We start from the raw sequence: 13,282 nt of genomic DNA on the forward strand, positions 1-13,282 counted from the left end.
AAGAGCATTTTTTAGCACCCTTTAGAGAGTGAAAGGCACTCGGTTAGTTTAGGAACAGAAAGCTGAGTGGTGCTGTGTGTTTGGAAATGCAGCACACTGGTTGCGGCTGGCTGGCGGGTGAGGGATGGCTGCTGCCGGCAGCACATGCATTTGCTTTAAAGTGATGGTCACCCCTGGCAAGAGGAAAGCTGACCTGGGTCCCTGTGAAGGCCTGGAGTATCCAATCTGGGTGAAGGGGAAAAGCCCCAGCACCTTCGGACAGAATACCAGTCAGGCAGATGGTAAGTTCTATTTTTATCTGAAAGAAGTTGAGCCCTCTGAAGTGTCACTCACTGTACATGGACATAACCACCCCATTGCCTTCGCCAGTTATGGGCCAGGAAGGAGCCTTCTGGGAAAGCTTGGAAGGAGACAGGGAGAACTGATCTCTCCAGCCTCTTCTTCTGAAAACTGTCATGTGTGGATGTGATGCGAGGCCAAGATGCTGGCAGCCATATCATGCTGCTGAGGGAACCTGCCTGAGAGCAATGCTGATGAGCCCTGGGTGCTGTGTGTCAGGGAAGCCCTGTGCTAAGTATGTGATGTCAGTTGAAGATTTTCTAGGTCTTCTCGTATACCAGGTCCTGGAGACAGAGAGGAATCAGGGATTTCAAGAAGGCTCCAGCCTGGGAAGGGTAGTGGGGGTCAAATGACGGCAGCACAGCGTCGGGGCTGGGGAGCAGCCTCCTTCCCACGCATCTGCTGTTTCCTCCACCTTATCGTTCTGCAAGCAAATGCTCTTTATCTGGGCTCCATGGGGGGCCCTGGGTACAGATTTCTCCAATGACAACAATAAGGACAGCTACGTCCGTATATGCAGACACAGCATTTGACATCTAATTAGCTCATTCGGTCCCCACAGAATCCTTGTGAGTTGCGTCTTCCCCTTTTCCCAGACGGGGCAGCCAAGGTGCCTTCTGCATCTATCATCTCCATGCGGGCAAGTCTCATAAAGGGTTTACCAGATCTGAAGTTGTCACTCTTACCCCAAGCCACTGGTGTCCACGCTGTCCCCTTCCCTCCCTTTCCACCCTTCCTTCTGGGGTACCCTGGAGACAGAGGCCCTAGGGGCAAAGAGCAGGGCTGGAGGCAATGTAAGGATGGCAGAGCCTGTTTGGGAAACTGCAGTTTACAGGGTGTGTACAAAGAGGGGTGGGGAGGGGGTGAGGCTGCTCAGGTAAGAAGGGGCTGCACCCAGCCCAAGGGCAGGTAGGGCTTCAGGGGGGCTATAAGTAGGGGGTGCTGTGGTCAGATCTTGGAGCAGGACAGTGGGGATGGGATGCTGGGGCATGGAGGCCATTGGGGAAGCCTGGTACTGTGCATAAGACCCCAAATAGCAATATCTTGTGTAAGATCGTTTACTTGTCCCTGCTGTCAGCGCAGGCTGCCCTGAGCTTGTGTGGACGCTCTGTAGGGGTCAGAGAGCAGGCTTCCCTCTGTGGCCCCCCCAATGACCCAGGCGGAGTGCCCCTGATGGTCCAGGACTGCCAGAGAGAGGGAGGGCGGACACAAGAGAGGCACATGCCTCCCTTAAGAGACCCTTTCATTAGCTGCATGAAATACACATGCTTATGTTCTGTTCAAAACTGCAGTCACGTAGTGGCTTTACCAGAAAGAGAACCCGGGAAATGCAGTGTTAATCCTGCCTGGTTTCTGTCCAGCTGAAAGTCAGGGGTTCAGATGCTAAGGAAGAAGGCGGGACAGAGGCAGGGCTACAATTCGCCTCTGCCAGGCGGCTGACCTTGGCAGGTTGCTCAGTTTCTCTGAACATCTGTTCCCATGACTGTGATGCGGAGACCCTGCCTCCGTGTCATGCAGCAACGTGCTTGGAGCCTGCGTTCCCAGCACCAGGAGGCAGGGAACACGGGAGGCTGGGGAGCCGGGGGGGGGGGGGGGGGGGGGGGGGGCAGAGGGCGGGGCGTGGGGGACGGCGAGTTGTCAGCAGGGCGGGGAAGTTGGAGGTGGCGGGAGCAGCTGCTGTCCAGAGCTGCAGAGGCCCGTGAGACAGGAACTGGCTTCAGAGAAAGGTGGGAGCTGAAGCTAGAATGGCAGGGAGAAAGCAAGCCGGGACGTTGACACGGGGAGGGAACTGGGAAAGGAAGGGGATTTTTTTCTTGGAGGAAGAGTCAGACACGTTGAAAAGAGAAAGAGCTGGCAGAATGGAGAGGTGCCCTACAGAAGGATGAGTGAGGACAAGGCTGCCTTATTCTCTGCAGAGCAAGGAATGTGGCCTCCAAAAAGATGCTTAGCCTTCGTCCAGGCTCCTGGGAGGCAACCTCTGCAGCCTTGAGGTTTCCTGAGGGATGCAGCACCTTTGGCATTGATGGAGGACCACACCTAACAGCTTCTGCTGGGGGTGGTGGCGGGGGGGGTGGGGAGGGGCTGGAGATGGAATTCAACCACCTGGGCACTGATTCTGGCAAAAGGGTCTATATCGTGAGACCTCAATGAGAACTCTGGACCCTGATGCTCAAAGCTGGGGTGTGCGTTCCTGGCTGGTACCATGCCTTGATTGGCAGGAGGGAGATGCATCCCTGAGGGAGGATACCAGAAGCTTCCCACTGGGGGGCCTCTCCGGACCCCACCTGTGATGCACAGCTCCTTCTGGCGCCTTCTTCTTCGTACCCTTGTTATAATAATCTGTCAGTACCGTGTTCTCCTGAGTCCTGTGAGTTGTTTTAGTGGGTGATTAGACCCGAGGGGTGGTGGGAACCTCAGGGGATCAGCAGCTGGTATCCAAGGGGAGGGCAGTCTTTGGAGGGCTCTGCCCTTCACCTGCAAAGTGTATTGCACATCACAAGCCAGGGCATCCTCCAACAGGGAAGTGCGAAGACATCAGGGCCACCTGTCCCGGGTGCCCTGCTGGTCTTACATGGTGGGGGAGGGGAGGCCTCGGTGACCAGTGAGCAGACACAGGGGTGGGGCAGAAGGCTTGAGGGGCAGAAGAACAGATTTGCATCCCAAATCCACCCACAGAGTGGCGGGCAGAGTCCCTGGGGCCCAGGTAACTCCCAGGCAGTCTGCGTGAAATCCCAATCCCACTCCTTTTAAGAAATTATATATTGCTTTATTAAATAAACTTAAGTACAAATGCTCATATATACATCCAAGTTGTCAGTTTGAGCTCAAGTACTATGCAAGGCACAATTCTTCCTTTCTCCAGTTTTAGAAAAATAAATCAGAGCCCAGTCCCGAAGGACTGAAGTGGAGTCACACTATGTTTTCAGAGTCAAACCGGGGTGTGAATCTCCGATTTTCCTGAGCGGTGCGGCCCCTCTGCCATGAGCACAGGTGGGCCGTGATCGGAGGAGCCCGGGAGAGGGGAATTTGCAACATGGTGGTCCCCTCTCCCTGGCTGCCTGGAGGCCTGCTCGGGCCCCCTATTCACTGCTCCCAGGCTGGGGTCTGGGGCCTGCTGGGAAGCTGCCTGGATGGGCCTGGGGCCTGGCGAGCTAAGCGCGGGTGTGGCCGAACTGTCGCTCACACAGGGCAGGGCGAGGCTCAGAGATACAAGGGACAAGGGACAAGGGGTACTGAGGTTCTTCAGGTGGGGTACAAGAGGGAGGGGTGGATCAACACTTAATTTCTGTGCCAAGACGGCACACAACGGCTTCTTAAAACAGACACGAAGTACCCCACCTCCAGCTCAAGGACAATTCTGGATGACCAGGTGCTGACGAGAAGGCGGGACAGGGAGAGCCCAAGGAGCCCCACTCAGGCTGCCCCGATGGGGGCCGGGGAGGGCGTAGGCTGGAGCCAAGTCCATGAGATGATCCAATGGGTCATATAACAAAGAAATACCGAGTACCGAGGGTCTGTTCACAGTGGCCCGGAAGACAGGAAGGAGAAAAGCCTGATTCTCAACGCTTATGTGGATTTTTGGCATCTCCTCATGAGGTTAAGCTACCGAGGTGGCTTCCTGGGCAGTGCTTTCCTGAGACTTCCTGTGCAGTGCCTGGCTGGGAAGGGGCAGGAGTCCGCTGGGACACAGGACACTCATGCCTGCTGCACCCCCAATGTCCCAGCAGCAACCAGACTAGGGGAAAAGTAAGTTGTTACCGAGTAAAAAGCCCTCCCCTCCAAAAAAAGGTAAGAAAATCCTTTCCCTGAGAACACTACCATGACATCAGACAGATGGCCTTTAAACAGAGTCTGTGACTGCTCAGAGCCTTAAGAAGGGGGTGATTTTAGCAACTCAAGGAAAATAAAAACACCATGTAGATGGTCCCGAAACCCTAGACAACCATGTGTAAAGGAATGAGCCAAAAGTCTTAGCTTTGCAAGAGTCTAAAGTACAAACCAAAAAAAAAGTAAGAAACAAAACAAAACAAAACCCTTAAAAGTCTTACACATAAGAATAAGCTAATGAGCACAATCTAAATTATTGGGCCATCAAAAGAGGCAGCAGGTTGGCCGGTGAGGGGCGGGGCCTGGGGGCGCTAGGGGCTCGCTCCCATACGAGCAAAGCAGGCATGTCACTGTCATCGAAGGCGCACAGGTGGAGATGGTGGTCTCCGAGATGCCAGCCTGTGAGCACCTGGCTCCCCTCGGTTGGCTAATGGGAGGCATAAGCTGGGCTCCACAGCCCCGTGGGAGGGCTGGCTTTGCGGCCTGGAGGCAGTGCGTTGAAGGATGCTGATGATGCGGCAGCAAAATCTAGAGTGGAAAGAGATGAAGTGACCAACAGAGCAGAGAAAGCTCCCCTCCTTCCTCACACAGTCTTCAGTGCCCACATCCAAACGTCTGTCTATGAAGTGTCTCCTATAAGTCGAGGATGCTTTCCTAATGGTGCCCCAGGCCTCGCTGGGCCAGGAGAGTGAAACCACAAAGGGCTTGCTGAGCTTATGGCCCCAATATGGAAGGAGTGATTGCTGGATGTCTGGACGTGGCCCCTGACCTCACGGGGCACATAGCCTGGTGGGGGAGGATAAACTGCAGATCTCGGAACTGTGTGGCAGCATCTGTCCATGGGGGACACACAAGGAAGACACCTCTCTGTTCGCAGTTGACGAAGAGGGAGGGAACAGGATTCAGGAGAGAACAGCACCAGGGAGGGAACAGTGCCTGGGAGGAAACAGCACCTGAGACAAAAAAGCATCTGACAGGGAACAGTACCCAGGAGGGAAGAGGATCTGAGATCTGGGAGGGACAGAACCTGGGAGGGAACAGTACCCGGGAGGGAATAGCATCCGGGAGGGAACAGCATCCGGGAGGGAAAAGCATCCGGGAGGGAACAGCATCCGGGAGGGAAAAGCATCAGGGAGGGAACAGCGTCTTATCTTAGACACAACCAGAGACTCCATGATATGCGGAAAGGCAAGGAGTATTTGAGAGACAATGCAGGACTCTGCTGTGGGTGAGAAAGGGTGAAAACCTGCTGCCAGAACAGCTGAGTAAAAGAGCAGAGTTGCAAGGAAAATGAGCTGGTGACATTCCATGGCTTTCCCTAGGCGTTGTTTCATAATGTGAGATGCAGCCTGGAGGAATGCAGGAATCTTATTATCCAAGAAAATGCATCTACACCCCCAACTGCATCCTCTTTCAAAAAATCTCACAGCCCCCTGAAGCCTGTCCATGGCCTCAAAGGGTCCACAGGCACTGCTTCAGGAAATTCTTTGTTGAGGGGAGAGAACCCTTGCATGGAAATCAGGAGATATAAAGGGCTGCTGTGTGCAGTTTCTCAAGCTGGGCACTGCACAGTTTCAGGGGATACCACTCACAGAGAGAGGGGCCCCTGGAGTTGTACAGGGTCACCAGACCTCTGAGGCCACTGAGACAATGAGACAGTTGAAAGAAACAGGCTTTGTCATTCTTCTCCATCAGGGAACTCCCTCACCATGACTGACCAGAATTGCCATTTCTGAATCAGCCAGTCTAACCCCAGCAGTGCTGAGGTCTCCTGTGCAGCAGCACCAGCAAGCAGGAATCTAGTCCCAGCTTGCACTCCTGCAGAAATGGAGCTCACTGCCAACCCCTTCAACCTGCACAGCTCTGTCTGGGATTAAGCTCTTCCTTACCCAGGCCTGGGATCTGAGACCCTCATTGTACCCTGTCACTAGTTCCCAGGTCTGTCCTTGGGGCCTCAGACCCCAGTTATTCTTTTTTCCCAGAGACTAGTCCTCCTAAGACTTGGGGTTCAGACCCCAGATCACCGCCTCTGCCCACCAGTCTAGTCTTCTCTAGCCCCAGCTCTCCCCGGCTGTGCCTGCAGGGAGGGTACTCACAGTTGGGGCTGTGCTGGGGGCTGGCTCTGGGAGAGAAGGCTGGGTGGGCCGCGAGCTCTCGGGGTGTGCAGACTGTGTGGTAGGCTGCAAGACAGTGGGGCTGCTTAGTGCAGGTGGGTGCAGGGGCAGCACACTGGGGGTGGGGGGCACATGGCACGTCCTGCCTCACCTATGATCATGACAGCAGTCCCGGCCAGCAAGGCAAAGAGAGTGAAGAAGATGACTTGGTAGGAATCCAGAAAATGCTGAAAGAGGCTGGCTCCATCTGCAATTCAATGGAGAAGAGTCACCAAAGCAGTCGGCAGTCATGCCCGGGCAGTACTGTGGGCCTACAGGGGCCACTCCAGCCCTGTGGCCCTGGGACAGTGGCGCTCGGCCCACCTTAGCCCTGGGGACAGTGAGGTGACCTGCTTGAGGTCCAGGCCAGCATCCGGCAGTCCCTGTGGGGCTGCCCAAGTCCCTGCTTCCTTCAAGGAAATGCTCTTCTTTGGAAGGGCCAGACTTTCAGCAGAAAGGTTAGTTTCTAGGCTTGGAGAGTGTGGGTGACCTGCTCAGAAAGGCGAGGAAGCTTTGAACTGGCCAAGCAATCAGCCAGAGCCACAAAAGCGGAGCTCAGAGGACTATGGCGTCCGGGATGGGATCACATCGTGGTTGAGGGGGGCTCAGCCTGTTCCACTCCAGGGGCCCCAATTGGGGCTGGGCTCGCCCTGGCTTCATACTATATCCCTCATCCCCCAACTTCACCCCAACCCTCCCACCCTGTCTGTGGCCAGGTGCATGGATCAGAACTCCATTCTTTTTTATGGCCGAATGGATATACCACATTGTATTTATCCATTCATCTGTCGAGGGACCTGGGGCTGTTTCCACCTTTTGGCTACTGGGAATAATGCTGCTATGAACTTTGGCGTACAGGTATCTGCACGAGCCCCCATGCTTCATTTCCTTCCGAGGTAATTCTGCATTTGACCTTCTGAGGCATCTGGTCCCGTGGGAAGGAGGGCGAGCAAAGCCCGATGACTGGCTGGGTGGAGGATTTTCCTTTCGAGGGACGTTCTGTATTTCTAACTCCTCCGGTGCCCTCATCCCAGATCTCACTTCAGGACCGCGCCACCCGCCCCTCGCCACGACTCACGGGGACCAGGCCCATGGCGATCCCCCACGAAGGCCACGGTGACCGGGATGGAGAGGGCCTGGTTGGTCATGGGGCTGGAGAAGGTCAGCGCAGTGGTCAGAGGCCCCCGGCTGCCGGCCGCGGGGTCAGAGACGCCGACCGTGTACGTGATAAAGCTGGGCAGCCCCAAAGACTTTTCCTTGACGAAGGCCAGCACGGCAGGGGACCCGGACCTCACCTAGGAGAAACGGCAGTGCTGCGGGGAGGGGACGGCCGCGGGAGTCCCGGCTGGGAGCGCCACTCTTTACAGCCCAACTCGGGAAATGCCCCCACCTCCACCTGGGGTGGGGGGGGAATCCCCTGCCTGGGTGTCACTTCCTAGGAGCATGAAGATACATGGACATGTCTAAAGAGTGGGCAGTTCCCAGAGAAAGGAAACACACTATCTATATCCATGGTGTTTTTAAAGGAAAATACAAATCAATATTGTTGAAGTCTCATAAAATACTATTTTTTTTAAAAAAATAAGCTAAACCAACATGAAATATCACCAGACAACAAATCTTCAAGGGAGTAGCCTAGAGTTCTGTTAATGAGCTGAGCTCTAGAAGCCCCATACTAGGCTGGTTCCCTGTCATCAACCACTAATTCATTTCTTGGCTTTCTTGGAGAGGATTTAGTTCCCTTCGCTGCAACGAGATAGGAGAGGGGCAAGCAAATGTGCCAGGAAACTCCCCTTCATCCTGCCGGATCTTTTTCAGCTGTGCCAGCCTCCCAGGGACCTCAGAGATGGCTCACCCAACCCATGTGTTTGGCAGAAGGGGAGAGAGAGGCTGAGCCTGGGCCCCAGGTGCCCAGCAAGGGAGCGGTGGGTTAGGGGTTAGAGCTTCTCATTACTGCCCCTTGTCACCACGTGTGCCCACGTGGCGGTGGGACGAGCTGGTCCAGGACGCCAGTTCCCCCTTCCTCCAGGGCCCTTGAGTGTCCCCTGGGCCCCATGCCTCACCTGAATTCAGGTGGACACCACTCACCTCCAGGTTCTCCAGAATCTCCATGGCGCCAAAGACCTTGACCTCACAGCCGGTGTAGTGGTTGCTCAAGAGGATTTCAGCTTGGTCGGCATACAGCCCTGGGCTGAAGGGCACCTCAGCCCCGACCTGCTCTCCTGAGTAGTGGCTGCTGGCGATGGAGGCAGTAACCACCAGTGCTGTCTTCTTCGTGCTGAGGTGCTTCAGCTGTTTGTCTGTCAATCTGTGCATCGTGACAGAGCACAGGTACTGGCCTGCAGAGACAAGGGTTTCCCACCTTGTCACCTCTCCCACCGTGCACAGATACTATTCCTTCTTCCTGCTTCTCTAACTGGGGAACTCCTATTCATCCTCCACAGCCCCAGTGAGGTGTCATCTCCTCCAGAAAGCCTCCTTGGGAGTCCCTCTTCCATGCCCCCCACCCAGTTTGATATTCTTCTCTGGGACCATTGCCCCCTTCTTGCTCTCTTGGGTCATCTCTTCACTCTATCCCCTGTTTGAAGGATGCTCCCTGGAGAAGGAACCACGCCTGGCTCAGTTCTGCAGCTCAATGCCCTGCCAGCCTGGCCCAGAATGAGGGTGAACAAGAGTTGGGCAGACAGCACGACCCAACGCCATGCTGCAGGCCAAGCCAGGTACAGTTGCCAGTCTGGGCTATGGCACCAGATAGGCAGGACGCTCCGTGAAGGCCTGAGCTATGATGGTTCTGGTTCCTGTTTGCAGCCACCCTGCTGGACCCAGAGTGGATAAATGTGAGTTGGATGAACACAGCTGAGTACAGCCTTGGAAAGCTCCCTACAGCTAATGGCCTCTGTGCTCATGCCAGCTAAGGAAACCCAGGCAAGTCAACTTTCCAACTGGCACTCAGTTTTCCTTGGAAAAGCAGGGATGTAAAGTTGCCTCCCTCATGGGCCAGTGTCCAGGATTAATAAACAGGCCAACAGGAATTACTGCCTTCTCTGTGCCTACCACTGGACAAAGCACTTTAACACCAACAGCCCTGAGCAGGCACCTACCACATGCACCCACACGACAGTAGCCTGGGCTGAATGGGCTTTGGTGCTTCCGTCATAGGGATGGAGAGGAGTAGGGTAGGAAGGAGAGGAGGGTCTCCATCCCAGGATTTCTGCAAGGTGGGATCTGACCTCAACTGCCTACTAGGCTGATGACCTGGCGTCCTCCTTGGCCAACTTCTCCCAGTAAAAACTGGGCTGAATATTCCTAGCGCAGGCCCTTCAGAAGAACTGAGAGTACTGCCCAACAGTGGTGGTCATTGGCATGATAATGCTGGCGGCTGCCCCGGAGGCCTCGCTGTGTGCCAGGCTCTGTGCTAAGTGCTTCACAGAGGTTTGCTTAGTACGTCCTCCTGGCACCCTAAGATGGAGCACCCAGTCCTTGGAGCAAGAAGGGAGTGCTTGGTGGGGGAACTGAGCAGGCATGCTCCGGCATGCATGAGGTGAGTTGAGCCCTTGAGTTGTTCATAAGGACACTTAGATCCATTCCCTCCCTTGCTTCTCCCCAGAGCCCTATCATGTGGGCAGAACAAGGCCCTACCATCCCCATTTTAGCAGACAGGAAGATATATGGGGAAGCAGAGCCCACATCTGCAGACTCTGAGCTGCGGAAGAGCAGAACAGGTTTTCTGGTTCTAAAATGCGTGCCCTCTCTGCTAGGTAAAGGTGGCTGCTGAGAATGGCCACATCCAGCCTAGGGAGGCCAGCCCCTCCTGGAGGCCATGCAGAGTCACAGAGGCAAGGGCCTGTAACCCGTTTCCAAGGTGAGCTTCTGAACACCGTTGCCCAGCGTGTCAGATGTCCGTCAGAATCAATGTACTGAAGACCTGAGATTCCCAGGAAGCCCAGCCTCCATGTAAGTGCATATTTACCCAGAGTAGCATCAAACCCGGGATCTGCGGTGAAAATGTCACGGGCTGGGAAATCAAAGACGTCTTGCTTGAACTGAAGCTGGCAGCTGATGAGGGATTCCGGATGCAAGTTCTCAATGGCTTCCATCTGGGCGGAAGAGCACTCACCTACGGAGAGGGGCAGGGGTGAGAGGCGAGTAGATGGGCCTGCTGGCCACACCTAGGTGCGCCTCAGGCCTGGATGTTTGCTGTCCTCATCCCAGAATGAGGGAACTAGAGCGGGACGACTAAGGAAGCCGCCAGCACCCCATGTCCCTTGCATGTAGGGTCTGGGAGCTGCCGAGAGCTTGATAATGGTGCCGCGGTCTCTGAAAGCTGAGGATAAATGATGCGGGGGCACGGGGGCAGGTCATTCGGAGCTGCAGAGCATTTCACATCACAGCAGCGTTTGTTCTGGAGCTTGCATTCAGGGACTCAGCAAACGGGCCGGCCCGCTAATGCATGTCTTAGGCTCCTGTCAGCAGGGGGAAAATGGGCAATTTATTCTGGACATTAGGAGGGCAACAGTTAGCCAGTAATAAACTATCGTTTCGGCCACAGCCTTGAATTGTGTGCTTGTACGGAGGTCTGGAAAAAAAGAGATTTCCATGATGTCATAAAGTTGCCTCGTTAATCAGAATAAGAACAGTGATATTTAATTTTACCAGTTAAGTGGTTTTTATTTTATTTTATAAAAAAGCAGCCCATGTTGGCTTATTTATTTCTGGCAGCTGCTGTCTGGGGCAGTCATGGGCAAGGGACAGGGTTGAAATACTCTATGTGTGACTTAGGAAAGGTCATTATAAAAATCTAAATCAGTGACGGGTGCAGCAGAGTCATTAGTTTCTCGGATTAATGGTGGCAAATGGTAGCTTTTTTTCCCTCTAGTGTGCCCCAGGGCTGAAATAGCATTACCAGCTCAGAAATGGGCAATGTCGGAGCACCGAGTTCTTTTATGAAGACTATTCACTGTTTTGGCTTGATGCAGACTCTAATTTCTAAAAAGCTTGCTGGAGCCAAGGAGCTATGGTTAAACGCTCTTTGGAGCTGGTTTGATTTTGAGCAAGACAAGGGGACAAAAGCCCACCAGACGGGCACAAGAAACCACTTCCCGCGTCCTCTCCCCAGTGGCCTGAGTCCCCTTCCCTGGCCCACACCCACTTCTCACCTCTCAGGTTAGAATTTCTGTCTCCCATGGCTATGATCACTTTGGAGGCTGTAACTTCCTGGAAGCTGGGCTGGATGGTGCGGACATGGCGGGCCACTATTCTCTGAGGGACGCCGATTGTTATCTGCGAAGGAAGCCAAGTCACCTCCTTGAGGGCTGACTGTATGCTGAGCAGCTGCGTGATCTCACGCTGCAGCCTGTGATGTAGGCATTGCCCATTTCACAGGTGGCAAAATTGAGGCTCAAGGCTCAAGTGACTTGCTGAAACGTGGCCAGAGCTGGGATTAGAATCCAGCCTGGCCAGACGTCACAGCCTAGGGTTCTCCCACTGAACAAAGCTGCTTCTTGCAACGAGCAGATGGGGGAAGCCAAGCCACAGGCCTGAATGCGCTCACCTGTCTGTGGTAGGCTGTGGGTTTTATGCATTTTGGCACCTCTAGCAGCCAGGCTCTCTTTTCTATTTGTGAATTTGGTTAATTAATCTTTGGCAAGGAGAGCAAACGACTTAATTGTCATTTACTCAAAATAAATCAACCTGACCAGAATGCAGATGTGTACAGTACAGGTATAGAAGGCTCTCCAGAATCCAGCCTTCTCCAGTGTCTCTGTTCCCCTTGGCCTGTGCTACACTCAGCTGCATGCGTGCCTGAGGGAGTCAGAGCTTTGCCTGGGATCCCCCTTCTGCCCTCTGCTGCAGAGTGAAGCCCTGTCTGTCCTTTGGGCCCAGCTCCAAGACCACTGTCTTCCAGCTGGGTCACCATGCCCACAGGTTTCCCACACCTGGGTCTGATTTCTACCAGAAGGGGAACTCCTTGGGAGTAGAGATGGGGTCTTACCCCTCTCCGAAGCCCCCGCAGGACTCGCAGTACCCTGCCTAACACAGCTGCTGGTGTGCCAAGACAGGCCTAAAATGCTTCCAGAGCAGGCGGGTGGCAGCTGTGGGCCTCCAGGCCCATGGGGACCTGCTGCTGCCAACAGACCACCCCTCCTCTCGGTGGGCACTGCTGTCCCCTGCAGGGTTGACCACCGCTTACTGCCCCACGCCTCAATACTCCCCATGACCTCCCATGCTCCATTAGCTCCCATTTCCTCTTTCCACCCTGACTGCCATTTTGCAGTCCTCTCCCTGAATCCTCTTCCTCCTCCACATCTTTGAGAGAGGTCCTGGGCCTCATCCCCATCTCTCCTCTTGCTCAGTAGACACCCTGTGTGTCTCCTCTCATGTCTTCTAGAACCATCTCTACACTGGAAACTCCAATCCCATTTCTGGTCTTCCACCCGGCTACAGACACGCACACCCGGCTATGTCCCAATTGGCTTTGCCTGGAGAAGCTACAACTGTTTCAAACTCACCATGTCCCAAACCGCTCCCGAGGGGCCCCTGCCTTCTGGCTTCCCCTCCCAGCACAGAGAATCACCATCGACCGTGTCATTCAAGCCAGACCCTGGGAATCACCACAGCCCTCCTCCTTCTCTTCCAACTCTCACTTCCAAACAGTCACCAGGCTCATGACCCTCCCTCCTGCATCTCTCCCGAACCCCCCACCCTTTGGTGTCCACCCCCCACCACAGGTCTAGTGGATGGCCCATCCTCAGCCCACCGGCTGGTTACCCGCAGCTACTCCCTCTGTTTCCAGCTTTTATACCGCACCAGCCTCTGGGTGATCTTTCCAAGATATACCTCTGATTGTATCACTCTCTCCTTATGAGACACCTCTAATGCCTCCCTGTCGTCTCTGGGGTAAGCTCTCCTCTCTTTATCCTGGAACCATAACAGTAGCTGCTAATAACTATTTGTGAACTTGC

At 54.6% G+C, this 13,282-nt stretch overlaps 1 protein-coding gene across 2 annotated transcripts in view; it reads right to left on the bottom strand.

The window, feature by feature from the left end:
* Positions 1 to 3,084: 3,084 nt before the first annotated feature.
* Positions 3,085 to 13,282, bottom strand: part of NUP210 (nucleoporin 210) — a 142,488-nt gene continuing 132,290 nt past the window's right edge. For both annotated transcript variants that reach the window (XM_077116402.1, XM_077116403.1), the window contains 7 exons: positions 11,477 to 11,600; positions 10,291 to 10,437; positions 8,409 to 8,659; positions 7,399 to 7,615; positions 6,433 to 6,528; positions 6,264 to 6,347; positions 3,085 to 4,695 (listed from right to left, as the gene is read on the bottom strand). In XM_077116402.1, coding sequence (XP_076972517.1) covers positions 4,595 to 4,695; positions 6,264 to 6,347; positions 6,433 to 6,528; positions 7,399 to 7,615; positions 8,409 to 8,659; positions 10,291 to 10,437; positions 11,477 to 11,600 — 1,020 coding nt within the window. In that variant the 3' untranslated portion in view covers positions 3,085 to 4,594. The remainder of the gene's footprint in view (positions 4,696 to 6,263; positions 6,348 to 6,432; positions 6,529 to 7,398; positions 7,616 to 8,408; positions 8,660 to 10,290; positions 10,438 to 11,476; positions 11,601 to 13,282) is intronic.

The sequence above is a fragment of the Tamandua tetradactyla genome, chromosome 9 (genome assembly GCF_023851605.1).
Source record: "Tamandua tetradactyla isolate mTamTet1 chromosome 9, mTamTet1.pri, whole genome shotgun sequence".
NCBI lineage: Eukaryota > Metazoa > Chordata > Mammalia > Pilosa > Myrmecophagidae > Tamandua > Tamandua tetradactyla.